This window comes from Apteryx rowi, unplaced genomic scaffold (genome assembly GCF_003343035.1).
Source record: "Apteryx rowi isolate R43461 unplaced genomic scaffold, aptRow1 scaffold_291, whole genome shotgun sequence".
NCBI lineage: Eukaryota > Metazoa > Chordata > Aves > Apterygiformes > Apterygidae > Apteryx > Apteryx rowi.
This window is the reverse complement of record NW_020449319.1, coordinates 1,067,391-1,089,020: the sequence shown is the minus strand read 5'-3', so window position 1 is coordinate 1,089,020 and position 21,630 is coordinate 1,067,391. Positions and strand designations below refer to the sequence as shown.

Sequence of the window (21,630 nt, the reverse complement as noted above, 5' to 3'; positions counted from 1 at the left end):
TCAGGAGGAATACACACAAACCTCAAATACAAAGCACATTCCGCACTGTGAATCTAATCTTATTCTACATTACAGTGATCCAAATGAATGGCAATTCGTCAATTTATTTCAGCCTCAGTTATAAGGTTGATTCTGGTCTCATCTCTAGCAGTTTTAAGCTGGTGGTACAGGTATCAGTTTAAAACGAAGTAAGATTGCAATGAGAGGCCAAAATAAACACCGAACAAGCTTTAATGATCCAAACAATAAATAATCAGCTAAATTCAGGGTCCAATATTACTTTCAGATTAGACGGTCTAAATTCCAAACAAATCATAAATAATTGCATATTTTTATCGGTGGATATATGTTACTAAATTGAAACATTTTACCAGTCTTTCAGACTTTTATCTCATTTAAAAAGCTACAGAATAAGTGATTTGTGAACTGAGTTTGTAATTAGAAGGCCCCCTGTTTAGTAAAATGCTGGAGCTTTTAAGACATTTAAATAGGAAAGATAATGGCAGGCTATGTTTGATGTCAGAGCATTGCTGACGAGTTGAGATATCCTGGCACTAAGAATCCAGCATTCCCACATCTGGGGGAGCTGCCATGAAAGAGAGACCTATGAGCTTTTGACAGCAAAGGGGGCTCCTCAGTGAGCACGGACACCCTGGAGCAGTAGCGCAACTGGCTCTGTCTCTCCTCCAGACAGTCAGCTGGTGGCTGTCCCCTGCTTTGCTTGCAGAGATGGGTGCTGGGGTCCTGGATGGCTGACGGAGGTTTAAAATGCACAAAAATTCTTTCCAGACCTTCACCATCTTTTTTTGTTTGCTCTTTTCCCCATTTCTGTCCAACGGGGAAATCTGCTTTCCCGACTCAGTATCCTGATTTGGAATACTTTTCTTGTTTCAGAAGAGTGACATTTCCAATGGGACTGAAATTCCGGTTTTTCACACAGCTCTGCAGGACATTACCTCAGAGGTGCAGCCTCTGCAGATGTCCTCTTCCTATCCAGTTCTAAAAATGGCTTTTGAGAAACACAGCTATGTAAGGACCCTGCTTTCACAGCAGTTCACCTTATGTGTTTCACCAAGAGCTCTAACTCAGCTGCAGAATGAAGAATAAAATAGTACTTACGTGGTACACATGACCCAAACTTATCAGGGAATTCAGATATCAAATCATCGTTGATCCGATCTTTCATAGGACCCAGAATGATAACTGGCCTGGTGTAGTTAACTGAACAACAGAAAGAAAAGCATATTTTGATGGTGTTACTAGAAGTAACAGTAAAAATTCCCAAAGATGCACTAACCTGAGTTATTAACTATATGTATGAAGGGAAATCTCAGATTTATGGGGGTTTTTTGAAGAGTAATTTTTTTTATTGCCATGGATACAGAAATTGGAACTGAGACTGCTTATCATGCAAAGTTCAGAGCCCTCTGATAGTGTATGCACATATAGGCAAAGGGCTATTTGGTAGTATATATATTTGTTACTGCTCAGCAAAGTGACTCCTAAATGCTCACAGACAGACTCTGTCATGAGGCATGGAAAGGAGACAGAATCCATTTTTTTTCTTCTCAGTTATATGAGTGTATCTGCAATTAAATCAGGTGGGTTGTACTACCATAACAGAAAACATTTTCAGTTTGCATTGATGTAGGTTCATCTACCCTGGCTGAGGCACATATCTCATGAGAAGGAAATAAATGCCTCCCATGTAACAATGATGCAGTAAATCTAAAAAATCTGCATCAATATTTTGCAGACTTATTAATGCATTTATTAGTAAAGGCCATGAGAACATACTGGGGAGAGTCCTGGGAACATTAGGAAATGGGAGCTAGCAAGGGAGACCCTCACATACATTTCTAATGTATGCAATAGCCAAAGCAGCCAAGAAAAAGGAGCCGCAGAGAATCTGGGGCCAGCACAACCACGCTTGTCTCTTCAGGCCCCCAAAATGTAAAATGAAAAATTTAAGCAATAGTGGCAGGAAAGCAGATTGAACTTACTTTCCTGCCTTGTGACAGGTTCATAAGAAAGGATGCAGTCTTCTTGGCCTCCTGACAAGAGAAGAAAGAGAAGAGATTGAAGCTGACAAGCAACAGTTCAAATACCAAAATTTGATAAAGTGCTTCATATAGAGGCAGAACAGGTTCAACATTTCTTTCTGGCAAAGCTCTCACCTGAACCATTCCAAAGTCCCTAATAACTGTGAGGTTTGGAGACCTCTTTTTTTTCTTCCCCTCCCTCCACTGCCACATATTTAGTTTCTCTGTGCTGAAATGGGGCTTTTTTTCAATGATACAGAATAGTTGTAGCAATGGCAATAAGGCTTCATTTACTGATTTAATAGCAAGGCTGTTTACAAGAATATTGCAGAAATTTAAGAAGTGATTCTTTTGCTTGTCCAATTACTAAGGTCTTAATATGCTGCTGCAGGGCAAGTCCATAGGCTAAGTTGAACAATGTTTATTGTTAGAATAAATACATTTTGGCTGATCATCCTTCTACTGTGCATAAACCCCATGGTCTAGTTCATTCACAGCCTGATATCTAGGTTTAAGCTGTTTTCTGACCCTTGCCCTTTCCCTGGGCAGGAATATCACAGCATCATATTTTATGTATTTATCTTCACTCCACTCCTGTTAGCCAGGGGAGTGTTGTTGCCTCCCCAAGGCATTTAGGGAACTAAAGCAGAGAAATTTGTCACAAGAAAAAAGTGGTATTATATGGAACAGAAGCTGGGTCCAGGCTTACAGCCTCAGAGTATCATAGTCCTCTCCTCTATGAGAGAGCAAGAGGAGCGGGGGAAGGATTCTTCAACCTACTGCATGAAAAATTTATGTGCATTTCTCTTTCTGGGTCATTGCTGTATACTAGGTACCACACAAGGACTCTGACAGGTTCTAAATATGACTTAGGCTGAGCAAAGTTTAAAACTATGATTCTATTTTTACTTAGTTTAGYGCTTATCTCTGAAAAGATCTACACTTGGGATTTTGCTTAATAGAACAATTTAGATACTATAGGAGAAAGGGTGCCAGGATGGGTACCAGGGGTTTTACAAAATAGACAGGGTCACCTTCATTTCATGTGCTTGCACACACGAGTCCTTGTTCCGTTTTTCTGGCTGGCTCCCACCAAACCAAAGTGCACACATGCAGGGGAAGGGTGTTGCATGGTGCCTTTTTGGGCGTTATGGGTAGGATTTACTTCAAGGGGGATGCAGCTCACCCTGAAGTAGACTGACTGGTTAGCTGACTGGTTAGCTGGTTAGCTGAGTCACTCCCTAGGCACCACTAATGGTATTGACAAGACTTCTAGTGAATAGGGTGACAGTTCAGATACGTAGCTCACAAGTAGGCATCAAAATTTTGGTGGTTTAGTCTTTACGGACTCCCACCACATGAATCCAATTTGTACAAGGATATTTTTCATAATTTATTATCGACAGCTGTGAGAAATGTGCAAGAAAGCCTTTCAAGTAAAAACAATATTGTAATTAAGGACTAAGACAGAAGATGCAAATAAAAAAGTACCAGAGATGTTAGGAGAGAGGGAGAACAGAAAGGACCAACTCCAAACTAGTTATGATGCTGAAGCAGCTAATGAGAAAACACCATTTTTAATAAAAGAAAGAAAACAGACAGCTTTTCAGGGCAAGGCAACATAACATGTGAAGACTGTGGAAAACGGATTTTGCTTTTTTTTTTTGTAAACGTTCAATACTGTAATCACTTGCTTAACTTTGACTCTTTGCAAAATGAAGAAACTAGAGCTATTATTACACTAGATTTCATGCATCAGATTTATATTTTTTTTTTCTGGAAAATCTTGGGGTGATAGAACAAACTCAGGACATCCCATTCCCCTGTGGATGAAACAATTCCCTCTCCAGGCTGGATGAGGATGCTCCTGAACTGTCTGTCCTCTCCAGCCCGGAAGAGCCATGGCTATGCTTTTCAACAACCTGAGAAAGTCAGTTTTGGGGTGGGTGATGAAACCACCAGGTACTAGGCAAATGGAGGTGAGCCTGTTTGCAGGGATACAATGTATAAGCTTGAGAATACTTGTTTCAATGGCATATGGATCTGCAGAAGGGGATTTATTTAATCAGATTTCAGAAACCTGCATTGTGAGTGTTTATGTCTGAGATAGTGCCCTTTAGTGTCAATGGGTGCTGACAAATAGGCAAGTGCTTATTCGAAGACATGATTCATCTGACCTGTTTTAGACGCCTGCTCTGAGGCATCTAAATGATGAGAGGGAAAGGCAGAAATGGCTGTTTGTCTCCATTGTCCTATAAAGGCATCTAAACAGTAAGGTCAGATGCAGACATCTGCATTTGGACAGATGAAGTGACAGTGATAAGGACAACTGAAGGAAAGAGCCAATAACTGTGACACTATATAAAAATTTCTCTGTGTCTAACATTTGGCTTAGGCACAGAATTACAACCAGCAGAGATAAGCAAGCACAGGTTTTACCTTCTCTTTTGCTCAGCCCATGGAAGAAGTGTACACATATTAAAGCTGTCATTACATCTTTTGCTGGCAATATTGTCAGAGAATGTGTTATAGAGAAAAAAGGAGCCTGCCGTTTCACAGAAGTCTTGTGAAATTGTGGCCAGACTGAAGTCCGTAGAAAAACTCCAGTCCGCTTAAACCGTGCCCCAAATGAAGCCATCAGAAAGGGCTGAAGCATGTAAGCAGAAACTTTGAACCTGACTGTGATACACAGGGACTTAAAGATAGACATCTTCCTCAGGCTCTTTGGCATTAAGTTTCAGACTTATTGGAGGTGTGATTGTGATAGAAGTCCATACCATTTCCCCTACTTTACTTTTCCGGAAAAAGTGCTCAGGAAGCTCAAGTTCCTATGTGAACTAAAATTCTTCCAAGTGCTGCCCAGACAAATTCCTGAAGGTCTTCAAACACTAATATGCATGTTAAATGTAACAGATGGTAGTCTTTAATGATCAGTACTGCATGGCTTTCACAGAATCACAGAATCACAGAATGGCTGAGGTTGGAAGGACCTCTGGAGATCATCTAGTCCAACCCCCCTGCTCAAGCACGGTCACCTAGAGCACATTGCACAGGATCACGTCCAGGCGGATTTTGAATATCTACAGAGAAGGAGACTCCACCACCTCTCGGGGCAACCTGTTCCAGTGCTCTGTCACCCTCACAGTGAAAAAGTTTTTCCTCATGTTCAGATGGAAGTGTCTGTGTTTCAGTTTGTGCCCATTGCCTCGCGTCCTGTCGCTCGGCACCACTGAAAAGAGTCTGGTCCCATCCTCTCGACACCCTCCCTTCAGATACTTGTACACATTGATAAGATCTCCTCTCAGCCTTCTCTTCTCCAGGCTAAACAGGCCCAGCTCTCTCAGTCTCTCCTCGTAAGAGAGATGCTCCAGTCCCCTAATCATCTTTGTAGCCCTTTGCTGGACTTGCTCCAGTAGTGCCACATCCCTCTTGTACTGGGGAGCCCAGAACTGGACGCAGTACTCCAGATGGGGCCTCACCAGGGCTGAGTAGAGGGCGAGGATCACCTCCCTCCACCTGCTGGCAACACTCTTCCTGATGCACCCCAGGATACCATTGGCCTTCTTGGCCACAAGGGCACGTTGCTGCCTCATGCTTAACTTGGTGTCCACCAGCACTCCCAGGTCCTTCTCCGCAGAGCTGCTTTCCAGCAGGTCAACCCCCAACCTGTACTGGTGACTGGGGTTATTCCTCCCCAGGTGCAGGACCCTGCACTTGCCTTTGTTGAACTTCATGAGGTTCCTCTCTGCCCACCTCTCCAGCCTGTCCAAGTCTCTTTGAATGGCAGCACAGCCCTCTGGTGTATCAGCCACTCCTCCCAGTTTTGTATCGTCAGCAAACTTGCTGAGGGTGCACTCTGTGCCTTCATCCAGGTCATTGATGAAGAAGTTGAACAAGACTGGACCCAGTACTGACCCCTGGGGGACACCGCTAGCTACAGGCCTCCAACTAGACTCTGTGCTGCTGATCACAACTCTCTGAGCTCTGCCATTCAGCCAGTTCTCAATCCACCTCACTGTCCACTCATCCAGCCCACACTTCCTGAGCTTGTCTGTGAGGATGCTATGGGAGACAGTGTCAAAAGCCTTGCTGAAGTCTAGGTAGACAACATCCACTGCTCTCCCCTCATCTACCCAGCCAGTCATTCCATCAGAGAAGGCTATCAGATTGTTTAGGCATGATTTCCTCTTGGTGAAGCCATGCTGACTACTCCTGATCACCTTCTTTTCCTCCTCATGCTTGGAAACAGTATCCAGGATGAGCTGCTCCATCACCTTTCCAGGGATGCAGGTGAGGCTGACTGGCCTGTAGTTCCCTGGGTCCTCCTTCTTGCCCTTTTGGAAGACTGGGGTGACATTGGCTTTCCTCCAGTCTTCAGGCACCTCTCCTGTCCTCCATGACCTTTCCAAGATGATGGAGAGTGGCCTAGCAATGACATCCGCCAGCTCCCTCAGCACTCGTGGGTGCATCCCATCAGGGCCCATGGATTTGTGGGTGTCAAGTTTGCTTAAATGATCTCTAACCCACTCCTCCTCCACCAAGGGAAAGTCTTCCTTTCTCCAGACTTTCTCTCTTGCCTCCAGGGTCTGGGACTCCTGAGGGCTGGCCTGAGCAGTAGAGACTGAAGCAAAGAAGGCATTCAATAACTCTGCCTTCTCTGTATCCTTCGTCACCAGAGCACCCACTCCATTCAGCAAAGGGCCCACTTTTCCCTAGTCTTCCTCTTGCTACTGATGTATTTGAAGAAGCCCTTCTTGCTGTCCTTGACATCTCTCGCCAGATTTAATTCCAAACGGGCCTTAGCCTTCCTCGTCGCATCCCTGCATACTCTGACAACGTTCCTATATTCCTCCCAAGTGGCCTGTCCCCCTTTCCACTTTCTGTATGCTTCCTTCTTCTGGTTGAGTTTTGCCAGGAGCTCCTTGCTCATCCATGCAGGTCTCCTGCCTCCTTTGCTTGACTTCCTTCTTATAGGGATGCACTGCTCTTGAGCCTGGAGGAGGTGATGTTTGAATATTAACCAGCTCTCTTGAACACCCCTTCCTTCTAGGGGCCTAACCCATGGGATTCCTTCAAGTAGGTCCCTGAAGAGGCCAAAGTTTGCTCTCCTGAAGTCCAGGGTTGCCATCCTACTTAGTGCCCTGCTGCCTCCTCGCAGGATCCTGAACTCCACCATCTCATGGTCACTGCAGCCAAGGCTGCCCCCAACCTTCACATCTTCAACCAGCTTTGAAGTAGTCCATAAAGGATTATGTATAACGAAGAGCTCTAGAGTCAATCAGTAATGGAATTGCTATAACCTTGCAATAGCTTTGAGGTGTGGGACACTGTGAAATTCAGCAGGACATAGGCTTTTATTTTATTTAATTTTACATTTGACCAAGCCTCATTTACTGCCCCCATTAATGGCTTGATTAGCACAGGTTAGCTGTATTGATCTGGAAAAGCTTTGTAAAAATTAATAGACAAAACCAAAACCAAAACCATTTCTGTAGAATTTTAGAATGATTCCTTGTACTTTAGTAAAATTCCATAAAGTGGAAAAGAGAAGAAAAGAAATGAGAAGAAAGTGAAATGAGGCTTTCCTAAATCTATTAAACTGTGAGTGAAATTAATAGAGGTCTTTCACTTTCTTAAGATCCCCCTGGCTCCATCTCCCTTCCTTCTTGGTTTGCCTGTTAGTGAGTTCCAGTCCTCAGGAAGAGAAGAATAACCTCAAGTTTGTTATAACTCATATCTTCTAAGAACTGGGCACAGAAGTCCTGAAACATAACAAATGAGTTTCATAAGTACTACTTATTTTGTCTTTTTAACTGATTTTATCATGTTTCAGAAGGTAGCACTAAATGGATTTGAGGTGTTGCCTCTGTTTTCCCTTTCTTTCTGGCTAGATGGCAGAAAAAGTCTTTGAAAGACTGGAAACCATTGTTTCAGTGCAGAACTGGCACATTTTAGGCATTTTTCTTGCAACTCATAAAACTTGTCCTGCCTTGAAACTCATGTCCAGCCAGAGCATCTGGAGCTTTCACAGTGCTTCACGCAGCACATGAGTAATGGTGCAGGAGAGCTGCTGTGAGATGCTGTGGAGAAGTGCTATGACCACATATGTGCTACCTTGGGAGGCTCCATGTCTGAAGCCTTCTGCAAAGTAGCATCCCTTACACTGTGGTCCAACCTTGCAGCCTTCCTGCCAGAATCTGGGGGAATGGGAGGTCCAGCATATAGGAGTGCAGCCACCTTGTAACCTGATGCATCAAACGCTCCCCCCCCCATCATGCACCTCATGCACGGGGAATCCATGGATTTGGGCATCCTGCTAATGTCTATGAATGAAAAAATCTGTAAAGGAATCTAGGACAGTGAATAAAAAAATGAATAGTACTTATAGAGACAGCTAAAAGAAATGAGTTATGAATTTAAAAAAATCAAAGGGAATTTCTGGGCTCATGGAAATTGCTGGATTAATGGTGGTGGTGATCATCAGTATTTTTGCAAAGTACGTGCAGATAAGCCAAATTTATTTTATTTTTGAGCCTTGTCCTGAATTTTGTTGCTTAACTGGACCTAAAATCAAAGATGGCTTATTTTTTGGTCCCCATCCATTTCGGTTTTGGGCTACTGAATGGATTATGTGAGTTGGATTTGCAATATGACAACTCAATTTCTGGTTTGTTTCATCTGCACAGTCTGCACTGGATAGTCAATATCTTAACTTTTATTTGACTCAAAATCCCTCCCTGGATCTCTATTTATGTGAGTAAGCAAATGACTTTTGGAAATATGACAACAGGTACAAAACACCAGAATTAGGGGCAAATTCAATACTTAAAAAGATCATCAGTAATCTGAGAATGAATTTGTGACTGAAAAGTGGTCTATCAGCCTTATATGTCTAAGATCAATATAGTTTGTTGGGACTTCAATACTTGTGCAAATCTGAATATGCCTGGATAATATAATAATCCTTGGGACCATAAGAGAGAATTTAAGYGTCCAGTTAATCAGTGGCCTAACATAATATTAATGACTCCTTTAATGTTGTTCTGAGTCTACATCTCTCACTACAAGAATGACTTGCTGACCAAGTTCAGAGGGTGAAAATTTTGGTTTCTAGCACTTTTTCTTACTTCTAACTTTTAGTCATGTATTGCCTCTTCAGATAATTGGTGCGATCACAACCAATTATGCAATTAGGCTAAATAGATGTGGTAACGCATGTGCAATTTTGAAGACAGCTGTAAAAGCCTTTACTGAACTGCACGTAAGAGTGTTACCAGACATATGCAATAGAGAGACTTAAAATTCATGGCCATTATGAAAATCATGTTTTGGAAAATAAGAACTGATGAGTCCATAGTTAAAATATGTTCCTACAAGCTTATTTTGAAAAAGAAATCAGAACATTTTAAGTTACAGACCTCAAAAGAAACACTTTCAATTTTTGTTTGATCATCTGATTCATGGATAAGTCAAAGATGGCTGCATGTATACTTGTGACAACAAGAACCACTTTCTGCTAGACCAGGACTTTATATATTTCTCTGTAAACTTGCTTTTACTGCTGAGAGCAGATGCAAATCAACTGACATGGTCATAGCCTTCATATTATCATGGAGTGTGACGCAGTAGCAGCTGTGTGGCAGCTCAGCCCCTTTTAGATCAGGCCAACATCTGTTTCTGGCTCCAAAGTACTTTTTTTTTTTTTATAATGGGCCAGATTCTGCTGTCAAATGTATTTGTAGTTCCCTCGAAGTTAATGGAGCCGAAGGTTATGTGCTGGAATAAGGAAAATTGGGATTTGGAGTGGCCACCATCTCTCCTTCCTGAAGACAAGGACAGCATAGGTGTTCTCCACTGAGCAGTTTGCCCTGAGCTCCTATACAGCCAGCACGGACGTCTTTAGGACAACATTCATCTGGTCTGTTTTAGATGTTGGCTTAAGGATGAAACAAGCTGCTCTCTAAAAACCTCTCTCTTCATTAAAGAGAACTGGGTGCAAAAAACCTGAGAGGGTGATGCACCTGAGAGGGAAAATGTGGCCATTTTAGGGATCTATACTGGTCAAGGGAATCCCACTTTTGGTCCCAGGTCTTCCTCTCTTTACAAACCCAGTGACGAGAGTGCTGGCAGAAGAAATCAGGTTTACTGTCTGGAACAGCTTTGTTGCTAAGAAGTTCTTCAAGAATTTTCTGTTGAGACCGTGTAGGGGGATTTTCAATTAAATTATTATTTTGAAATGAAACATATCTGACTTCTATGGACCTTTATTTTTTAATCCCCAAACCCAAGACACAAGCAATGGAATACTTCAGCCAAATAGTGAAATGTTTTAGCATATTTTTTTAAATAAATATGAATACATCAGAATTTCTCCCAGAAAAATCCCAGTCTATTTGAAACTCCTTCTATTAATCACTGTTCAGCACATAGCCTGGACAGCTCTCAGAAACCTTCATTGTCACTTTGTGTAGTTGTACCCCTGATTTGGAATGGTTCTAGGGATGATCAAGTAACAAAGATTTCAACGCTAGCTGCTTTCAACCAAATGCTCATCATGAGAAGCCAGAGTTAGAAAAAAGTGTTAAAGCAATAGCCAGAGACCCACTAGAAAAAATACAGAACACTTCACTGGATTCTACTGCGCCTGTTTTTATAGGGGCAAATATGAAAGTCTGCAGGAGAATGTGCCACTTGCTAGTCGTTTCCCTTTCTTACCCACACATGTTTCTTTGTGCTGGCCAAAGTGTGAATTGCTGCTTTCTCACAATTCAGAGAACAGTAGGGCAGAAAACCTTTTTTCTTCCTGCTTGCCTGCTTGGGAAACAGGAAAGAAAAGAGGCACTGTGATAAGGTCACAATCCCATGGAGAAACCGTGAGCTCTCCAGCAGTTTTCTATTTGCTTCCCATGAATTTTCAGCTTATTCTTTTCTCCTCTTAGCATGTCTTATTTCACGAGTAGATAGAGTTATGGCCAGATGAATTTGCAAGTCAGCATACACAGTGGTCCTGGTAAAATAACTTGTAGTCCCTCTCCTTGAGCACACAAATTCTCCTCAAAATGGCACTGGCATCATGCTGGAGAACATCTTTGCAACGTGGCTGGCTCCAAATGGAGTTAAACCAAACTCAGTTCTGCAGCAGTAACTGATGTTGGGCCTGGTTCCCAGCTACGCAGATGCAAACAAGAAGAGCAGAAATAATAACTGCATACTGTCTCATTCCATCAGGAATAAGCTTTTCCCAGCACACCTATTATTTTTTTTAACTTTAATTAAAAATAAATAAATTGGAAGACGGTGAAGAACATGTCTATAGGACTGAAATGTTCACAGACTAGTTCAGATAACTACTTTTCTGATATGAGGGTTACGGGGAGGCTTGTATTGCACAGAGTCCTCTCCCAACAGTCGCACAAGGTCAGAAAAACAGTGAAATAAGACAATTTCTTCACGGAAGACCCCATCTCTCTTATCTCCACACCCTCATAATTTGTTGACTGCTTTCTTTGACCATCCTCATCTTGCTTTCCTCCATTTTCTGATTCTTCTCTACTCCTGAGCCATGATTTTTCTCGAGGAGATTTGCTGGAAGGAGCTGTGTGACAGGACATACTGCTGACATAAGGTAGTGTGGAGATCCAGAGAGTAACTGACTGCACTCATGAGGGCTGTAAGTCCCCACAAGAGATATGGTCATATACCATGGTCACTTAGTAATTATACTCAGAGTCAGGCTCCAGCCGACATGCCAGTGTGGCCGTCTGAAACAGTCATTTACAAAAGCTGGCGACCAGGGTTGCTGTTTGCCCAAGGCCGTGCCTCCAAATGTCATGTCAGCACACACCAATGAATCGTTAGCAAATGAAAATAGGCCCTTTGGGCACAAACTCCCAGACTACAGAGACACTTTCACTTGGCGTAACCTAGGATTGGCTTCCCCTGCTGCTAAATGGCATGGCCCTCCCATGGGCAGAGGAGGAAGACCTGCCCATCTGCCTGCATCTCCTCCACCAGACGGCAGTATCTGGACACACCAGTATTACGTGGGTAGCTCCAGCCAATATGGTGTAGGTGGGATGCTGCTGGGGTGAGATAGGAGCTTGCTCAGATAGAAATCACCCTTGGAAGAGAACTGCCTTGGGGAKCTGCTACCCCCAAACTCCTTTTCCTTCCAAGCATCTATGCTCCAACTAACTACCCCAAAGTATTTCCATTCCCCTTCTTGCACCTCAAAACATGCACTTTGTTTCAAGCTATTGCACAGCCAACAGGGAACTAGCTACCTATGGTGCCATTTTGGAATTAGCTTTTTTGGACCTGCTGAAAAGGTTGAGCTACAGCTGGGAGCCCCTGTCCAAGTCTCCCATTTGCGACCATTCATCCAGCACTGGATATATGCTCAGGCACCAGCCTAGGTTCCCTTCTGGGCATTTATGTGCTCACTCTGAAATAAACACACCTGGAGGAGATTTGACTCATGAAACTTTTGCAAATTTAACCTATTGACTTGTTCATGATCATAAAGTCAGTCTGGGGAAGAAGCACCTTATATTTCAAATATAAAATTCTTCTTTCCTCCCCAGTAGAGGACACAGAAAAAATTAAAGAGGTTCAGAATTGGATCTCAGCAGTTCAAATGTGCCTACAATTTTCTTGTGACTCTGGCAATTGCTTTCGAAGGAAACCTTTGCAATACAAGAGAATAAAAACTAATTTACCATTTCTGAATTGCATACAATTAGATGTTTTGCTGAAAAAAACAATGTTTACTAACAGAGCTCAACTGCTATGCACTCTGTCTGAGGCTAGAAAGTATGAGGTACAATACCAATGATTACCTGTATGTAGGCGGGTATTTAGCACAAGTGCTGAGTGACTGGTGGAAAACTTGATTTGCTAAGCAAATGGCTTGACACAATTAAACAACTGGGTGATTTGGTAAGCAGTCTATCTTTTTAAATACCTCTTCTTACATTTCAGCTACTTTAATGTCTTATTTTTTGTTTTTCAACACTTCCATAAAAAAATATAGTGGTTGTTTGTTTGTTTGTTTGTTTTTAGTATTACTAATATAGAACTTGCAATCTGTCACTATATGATCACATGGAGGATGTAATTCTAACCAGGCCAGGTTGCAGGGTTGGGACCTTCATTTGTAGGGAATCAGTGACATTCACTGGCAGTGCCCAAGGGGTGGAGGTCTATCTTACCTTTTTTGAAGACTTCAGTATACATTTAGGAAACCTGTACCCCCAAAATGAATGGCTCAGCAGAGCTTTTGAGGCTATTTATTAGCTCTTCAAACAGACATGCAGAAATAAAAGTAAAAATTGTGACCTTGTAAAGTGTATGTCTTTTTGTAGATTTGACTGCAGTTTTGAGTAATTTTCCTCTTAAAAGGGCATCAAGAAATTGTCCCTTCCCTGATGAGATAAACTTCATGTCACTAAACCAAATAATCTTGATTTGCACTGTCTACACAGAGCCAGGTTTGGTTTTTACATCCCAGAACACATCCCAAATAACAACTTTCCTCCCTGTTCTTATACAGGTTGCCAGCTGTCTTTTGTAGCTTTGTACTCAAAATATGGTTGTAAATTGAAATTCCAAGCCATTTGCTCCAACCATCTTTTTAACAATAACAAAAGAATAGCCAGAAGAGAAACAAAATAAAAGAAACAAACAGAACAAGCAATGCAAAGTAAAAGGACTCTAACAAAAGCAGTAACTTACTGTAGCTACTTTCACTATCGCTGCCATTAGAAGAAACATGTTCTGCAAGAACAGTACAGCAAATTAAGAACATAACCAAGCACCACAAAGCAGCAGGAACTTAAAAGAACTGCCACAGTCATGCAAAGGTAGTTGTGCAGAGAGGAAATAAAATCTGTACAGTGACATTACCTGAAAATCTTAGATAATCTACACAGTTAAAATGAAAGCTTTTTCTCTTGCGGCATTTCAGAAAGGGACTATATGTGATAGCTAGTAATATGCATTATGGCAAAGACACTTCTAGTTCTTGATGAAACAGTTAGTGACATCTCAGATAATTTAATTTCAAAATACCATATGGTCAACTTGCACCTCACTGGACTTCTTGACTAATTTTGTGAAACCTGAATGTCTGGTCATATTATTCTGCAGTGTGAATAATGTGCATCACTAATGCATTGGAACTATTTCTGCTAAACTTAAAGAATTCTAACTTTTGCTACTGTCATTAATTGCTGTGTACTATCTCAGAAGGTTAACAAATTAACAAGAAAATGGTTTTGCTACCAAATATTGTAAATATATCTATTTTAATCCATCCAGAAAAAGACAAAGCCAATGACAAAACAAAAAAAAACAACAACAAAAAAAGGAAGAAACCCTTTTTCTAAAATTGTCTAGCTTCTGGATTTGAGCTAGAGTAGGAAAATCTTTGTCAGACCAGTCTGGATGGATAAATAGGAACGTAAGAATTATCATGATCGGTCAGAATTGTGGTTTGATAAGTCTGGTGTTTGTATCACATTATTTATAGAAAGGTGCAATCTATATCATGTGAGGTGGTTGTTCCAAACTGTAGTCAGCCTACCATTTATGATGATTCAGACTGTCATATATGGTCTTCAGGTGGTCTACAGAACCACATTAAGCAGTGGTATTGAGAGTATCTTGGATAAAAATAATGATAAATTTGTAACTGAAAGACCATTTTTGAGATTTGACACTTTTGAACTGCACTAGGACATTTAGAAAACAATAGTAAAATGGATATATAGTGGGGAGTCACCCTTGGTTAATGAGAATGAGATGCTGGTGGTTGAACAGACAAAGGGTGCAAATTAGTCACCTTCTGACAAACACAAGGAGCCAGAATTGGCCTAATATTTGTCATTAATCCACTTGGCAGATTAGGCTGTGGGTGACCCATGACACCCACCTGTAATTGTCTCAAAACCTTCCCAGTGAAGGAAGAAAACTCACAAAAGCCAAGAATGCCCTGTGATGAACCCAGAGTAGAGACTGTGTTGATGTCCTGCAGGATGAGCATGGGAATTATGCCAAAGACTGTGCCTTCCTTGCAAAGCACTGCAATTCCCCCACATACAAGTCTAATAACAACTGTATACAGTGGGACTCATGGGGCTACTCCAGCAGCAGAAATGAGGGCGGATGATATCTGATAAGAATAATAATGGGAAACTTTGATCTGGGGCTTAGTGAAAAGCTTCAAAAAGTAAAGCTTACATTTTGAGCAAAATGGTATATGTACTTTTGGACATTTAATAGCAAGTTGACAAGGCCTGCATCAAGCCATTATGCTACAGAGGACCCTGAAGGTCTTTATGAAACAAGAATAGGTATGCTCTGTAGTAAGAAACATCATTAAAAAGTATATTTCAGTTTAATATTAGTGAAAACGGGATGGATCTGGAAAGTCTAGAGGTGTGTCGGTAATTGAAAGCTAGATGTAATATTAATAGAGAAACTAGAGCCTATATAATATTTCTGTGCTACTTTTCCCTTAGCAATTAGTTTTCAGAGTTTAGTTTTCTCCTTTGAAATTGTTGGATGCTATGGAGATTTGTTTTTTTAAGGAGGGCTTATAAAATCAGAAATATTCTACTTCTCTTTAGGCAGAGAAGGATACGCATGTGCTGTTAATGTTATGCTAAGGCACTTTCCTTAAAGCGTTCACTAACACAATGGTTAAAATTCTAGTGGTAGTGACATTTCCTGCCTATCACTGAAAATTAGTCTCACAGAACTGTTCTCCTTTGTCCACGAGATGAAGCTTTCATCTTTAACTGGTGAACTAATGGGTGACTTAAAATTAAATCATTTAAAAGCCCCTTCAAGAAATTAGTCAGGAACTGAATAATGTCTAAAATTGTGTGCATAAGTGTGCATTTCTGTTATTCAAAAACATGTACAAAACGGTAGGTGATGCAATGGCAACATTCACATACGTTTTCCTTCAGTTGCATGGTGCTTAAGAAAAAGCATGAGAACTGAAGAAAAAAGCAGCCAAACACATGCAAGTGGTATTCTGTTTATAGTATTTATCTTCTGTTTAAAGTATTTTGCTCTGAATACATCATATAATGTAGCTATTAATATAGAAATCAGCTGCAAATATTTCACTCTATACAATTTCTCTGGTCTAACTATCGAGGAAATAGAATTATTTCTGAAAAGTTATCTGATGTGATACCAAATCTTGAGACAGGATTACTGCATCAGAGAAAGAAATTGGTTAAGGTTACATGACAGATAATAAGTTGTTAATGCTGAAATGGGTCCAAAATTAGCTTTGGAGAAGCCATGTCTTCTCTCACCTGCAAAAGGCTTCTTCCATTAATAACAAACACTAATCTAAAATCCAGCAAAGTAACAAACACTCCCATGCAAAAAGCTGAAAATGCAGAAGCAACAGCATAAAATAATTTTCTACTGATCGCCTCAGGATGTGATCAAGCTAAAATGTTTAACCTTCCCTTTAGATGGAGAGGGATTGCTGTTGAAAAGCACCATCTAGGCAGCAAAACAAGTTCTAGGTATGCTACTCTACAGAACTGCCATGATGGGAACAATAACATACTGTCAGAAACAAAAGGTGTTATTACAAAAGAAGTATCTGCTTGATACATTGTATGTTATTTAATATTGTCATGCAGAACAAAACAATTGAAACAGTTTTTAATGCATTCACAGCTGGGTAACAAATAAAACTCTATCTTGTGCATGCTAGGAGTGGAGGGGCCTCAGAAAAGGAACAAAAGCCAAAACAAAACAAAACAAAAAAAATTTACAGTGACCATTCCTGGGAACTTACTCAGAGTCTTTGTTCCATAACCGTCGTCACCTAATCCGGGGATGTCCTGCACGGAAGTCCCCAGAGAGAGCAATGAGAAAGGAAGAACAGCCGCAGAAGAGGAAGGAAGAAGTCAGTGGAGTTGAAATGGATACTACCATGACTGACCATGTCGATTGAGCAATCTGGATCCCTGCTTTTTCTCTCTGAAACAACTTCAACCCACAGTCTATGGGAATGCAGCCAATGAAAGAGCCAGTGACCATGATATACAGATTTGGTAGCTGTGACAAAGAAGGAGCAACCCAAAAAGTAAAGTCCAGAAACAATCGTCACTGGAGAAATTTATAAGGACATAATTATTAAGGGGAAAAAAGTTTAAATTTTTTGGGCTTGGAACAAGCATATATTTTAAAAATGCTGGTTCTGAAGCAAGCAGTAAATGCTCCGGGGTGGGGGGGGGGGAAGAGTGGTGCACATTCCAAGATCTGATTTTCTTCTTTAAACTGTTAGTACGGATACTTAAGTTTATTGTTAATATTTCAGTGAAAGCGTCCAAGACAATCAGCTTGGAGAAAGTCAGAGGCAAAAAAGAAATTAGAGTAGATGTTTTTAAATGTAATAATTTAATGTAGTATTCTAAAAGAAATCATGTTTGCATTATTTTGAGTCAGTTCTGATCTGGGAATATTTAATCAGAGACAAGTTTGGATTTATGACAAGTGCCACAGCAATTTTAGGAAGCCACATTTTTTATGAAAGGGAAGAAACGGTCTCCCAAAAGCTAAGGTCACTGTTTTATTCTTCTGAAAAAGATGTTTCCAGGGAAAGAAGGACCAGCTGGATCCAAATTGCAGTCACACATTGGTCACAGTAGTAATACCTCGCCTGCCTGCCTATGAGATATATTTGCCTAGATGTGTGGGATACTGGTATCATGCGTGTCACCCATTTTTTTGTGCTGCATGTGACATCATCTCCAAGAGGTTACTTACGTTCTGGATCACTTGTTTCCTGCTCACTCTGCTCCTTGCTCTTGTAGAATGGGAATTTTCGTGAAAAGATGAAGTTCTTTTTACGCTTGTCATTGAATGACTGTGAAGGAGAAAAGGCATGGGGCAAAAACAGGGACGTCTAATTGTTGTCACACTCATGCTGACAAAACAACTAGTTTGTAAAAGTGGAGAGAACTGTAGTGACTCAAATCAGCCCAAACCAAGCGGCTGTGAAGAATCACAAGTGGCTGCAGTGAGGTCTGCAGGTGGGAGGCAAAGCCCCTGAGGACTACATCAATTTGATTACAGAGGCCGCAAATCACAAACTTCGGCTCCTTGTTTCAAAACTATCACATCTGGGTTGTGCAGGTAAAGAGCTACAGATGACTCAGCATGCTTTGAGATCAAGCCACTCATCTTTAGTCATAGCAAACTGTGCACAGAATTTATTAACTGGCTAAAAAGGAAAAGGCTGCAAAGAAAAAAGAGGAAGCCTTTAATTTATTTCTAGAAGGTGTGTGAATTCAGCTCTGTGCCAATTAAAATTAAATATTTGTTTCCAATAACTGTTACTACTTTCATAGTGTATTATTTATCCTCTAAACCGGCAACTTATTAGGTGTATTTTAATGCTTTCTTTCACTTAATTAAAAAAAAAACCAAAATTCTCTTTTATTTTACGCCTTTTACTCATTAAGTTCTTCTGGATATACTCTCAGTTTTATGTGACTTAGACATTACATTCTGCTGATAAACAGTATTTCATTGCATATTAGGCAACGTATAAAGTTTAAATTCTTCAAAAGGGGAGTTAACATGGAATCAAATGTTATATAATAAAACCATTGGCTTTTATAGGCAGTTGTAAGGGTTCATGGCACTGTATAACGTAAAAGCAGGATATGCCTGCTTGGCACCCTCTATTTCAGATGCTAAACGAGGAATTTGTGCTCCTGTACAGTCAATTGAAAGAAGCTGGCATTTCTAGAGGGCACCTACAGGAGCTGTAGGTAGCGCCTGACTGCCGTGATCCGCGTTGTCCTTTGGACCATGTCCTGCATGGTTTCCTACACTGAACATAAGCAAAGCCCAGATTCCCGGCTTTGCACCCCATCACCTCCAAAAGAGCAGAGATCTTCTCAATTCATTTAATGAAACAATCCCATGTATTTGTGGTTGCCTGAACAAAAATATAGCTGCTATTTGGGCTCCAAACCCAAAATGGAGTAGTTTTAGGGTTTGAGAATATAATTTGTTTTCTTACATTTTGGAAGCACAGCATAAATGTGTTTTGGAATATGATAGATTTCTGAAAGATGAGAAGTTAAAAGGCTTAGGTATTGAAATATTCTATTAAAATATTTATCTACTTGTGTCACGAAAGTTTCATGCCACTTTTACATTTCAAGCATATTTAAACTTTAGTAACTGAAAACAAAGGAAAAAATGCACATGTAGAATAAATGATCCATGAGCATCTCTCAGAGTATGTAAACATTCAATCTGAAATTAATGTGGAGGTCATGCATAAATAATCCAGACAGCATGCCATTTCAAAACAAAGCAAATACGAAAGAAAGCCAGAAGGGAAAAAAATATGTGTATGAAGGATTAAAGTAATCTGTGGATGAAAAGAGGACCCACATGCACATTACATCATTTTAATGACCTAAAGGATGTAGTTAAATTAAAATGTGTTTTCTGTGATCATTTCTTTTATCTTTCCAAAGCAAGGAATGTAACATGTTAACATTTCCCAATTTATGAAAATGTTGTTTCTCATGATTCATCTGAATTTGATATAAGAATACTATAGGCATTAAACTTTTAAAAGAAAAAAATTATACACACAACAAAACCTCAAAAACAAAGGGGTTTTAAAATGACAATCACTTCATTACCAAATGCCATTTCACTTTGTAATTAAATAGAATGTTATCAAATTAATATATAAATATGCTGTGTTTCACAGAGATTCTTAAACAAATAACCACTTATAAGTATTCTCTTTAAAAAAATTTTCCCCAGCAGTCTATAGCAGAAACTTCAAAAAGTCTATTTGACTTGGAAAAGCATATTTTTTTCAAGCTTATGCATGATCTAGCAATACATTTCAAGTTAAATAGATATAGTACAGCATTATATAAACTTTTTCTCCTTTTTCAATTTCAGTTATTGGGTTGGCTTTTTAAAAAACTATTGTTCCACTTCAGTTTAGACAATCAAAAGCTGGTAATTGATAATAGGTGACTGCTATGTCTAACTGTCCTGTCATTGATACAAGCAAAAAAAGCTTATTCCTAAAATAAATCTGGCACTTAATTTATTAATAACTTATGCAGGTCAAATATATTTATGTATGTGTCAAAACTTCTATAGATTAATCAGTGTGCATATTCATGTTAATTATCATATATGCTACCATAATATAGTCATATGGATATTTAAAATAATAATAATAATAATAAAACAGTAAAATATTATAAAGGACTAAACTGGGTCTGATCCTGTRAACTTACTGAAATCATTAGGCCTTACTATTAACTTAATGGACTTACTATGCATTTATTTTATTGTACATTGAATTCACGATGCTTCACAAACCTTGATTTTGTTTTGCATCCAATATAAATATGATTAGAATCAGGCTGATGTTCTCCACCTGAAGGATATGAAATCCTGCAGACACCCAACAAAAAAGCTCTTACAAGTACCATGAAATTTGTCGGTAAGCTATAGTGGCATTGGCAAAGCCATAAGAGGGATACTGATAYGGAATAAAACCTTTTTTTTACTGGACACTTTGTGTTAATTCTAAAATTTGTTCTGTTAATGGAGGAGTAGAGACCAATGCTGAAGATGAATATTTTATTTTTTAAGACAGGACCATGCGTGCGAGAATGGGTGGCACATTTAAACTGTAAAATTTAGAAGTATGCTTTTCAGAGATTTTATTTCTATAATATGGAAACTTTGAGACCTCGTCAAATATTTTGGATGCAGTTTTGACAGGATCTCCTTATGCTGCTGGGAAGCTATGAAATGGCAGTAGGATAGACGACAGATAGGTATTTGCCTTCATCTTTCAGCCTGATGTAAAGGTTGGGTGTCATTGYAATAGAAATCCGGACAATGATATCCAAGTTTGGGCTTGATTCAACAGTATTTATGTAGGCAAGAGTCTCTGAAAGTCAGTGAAACAGTGCCTGAAAATGGATTCTTGTATAAATTGCAATTTCTTTGTACAAATGCTGTAAGATCCTGTAGCGGTAAATAATTGCAACATTTCAGTTTCAGTGAAAACCTGTACCAGAGATAGCTTTTATTCCTCATTGCCATTATTTCACAGAGACTAMCACTAGCCTAAGAACTGGCAATAGTAGGCATTTCTTACTGACAAATGCCAAATCCTCACCATACTCCAAAGACAAAAAAGCAAATGAAATTTTCAAGTACTGATTAAAAACAGAACAGTGAGGTCATTCTTCATAACATATGAACCATAATGAAAAAAAAAGTCTTTTCACAGAAAAAAGGGAGAAAACTGTCCTGGCTTGAATTCTTATTTTGATACTACTTAGGCACACACTGTGTTTTGAAAACCCCAGAAAAAAATTGCGATATGCACTTTTTCTTGACCAAATRCCCCCAAAATGTCCCCAGTTATGTAAATCTGGCTTACACATACAGCTTCCCCTGGTTGTGACAGACATTAAGACACTGTGGGTTTCTTGTTCTTAAAGAACTCCTTTCTTTGTGTGTTTGTGTCAACAACATATTTTAGTCT

At 39.9% G+C, this 21,630-nt stretch overlaps 1 protein-coding gene across 1 annotated transcript in view; it reads right to left on the bottom strand.

Annotated features, from left to right (window-relative positions):
• The window catches only part of DLG2 (discs large MAGUK scaffold protein 2), a 646,550-nt gene that overhangs the window by 8,250 nt on the left and 616,670 nt on the right, over positions 1-21,630 (bottom strand). The window contains exons 17-19 of the mRNA XM_026069322.1: positions 16,870-16,915; positions 2,004-2,054; positions 1,120-1,221 (exon numbers count right to left, since the gene is read on the bottom strand). Coding sequence (XP_025925107.1) covers positions 1,120-1,221; positions 2,004-2,054; positions 16,870-16,915 — 199 coding nt within the window. The remainder of the gene's footprint in view (positions 1-1,119; positions 1,222-2,003; positions 2,055-16,869; positions 16,916-21,630) is intronic.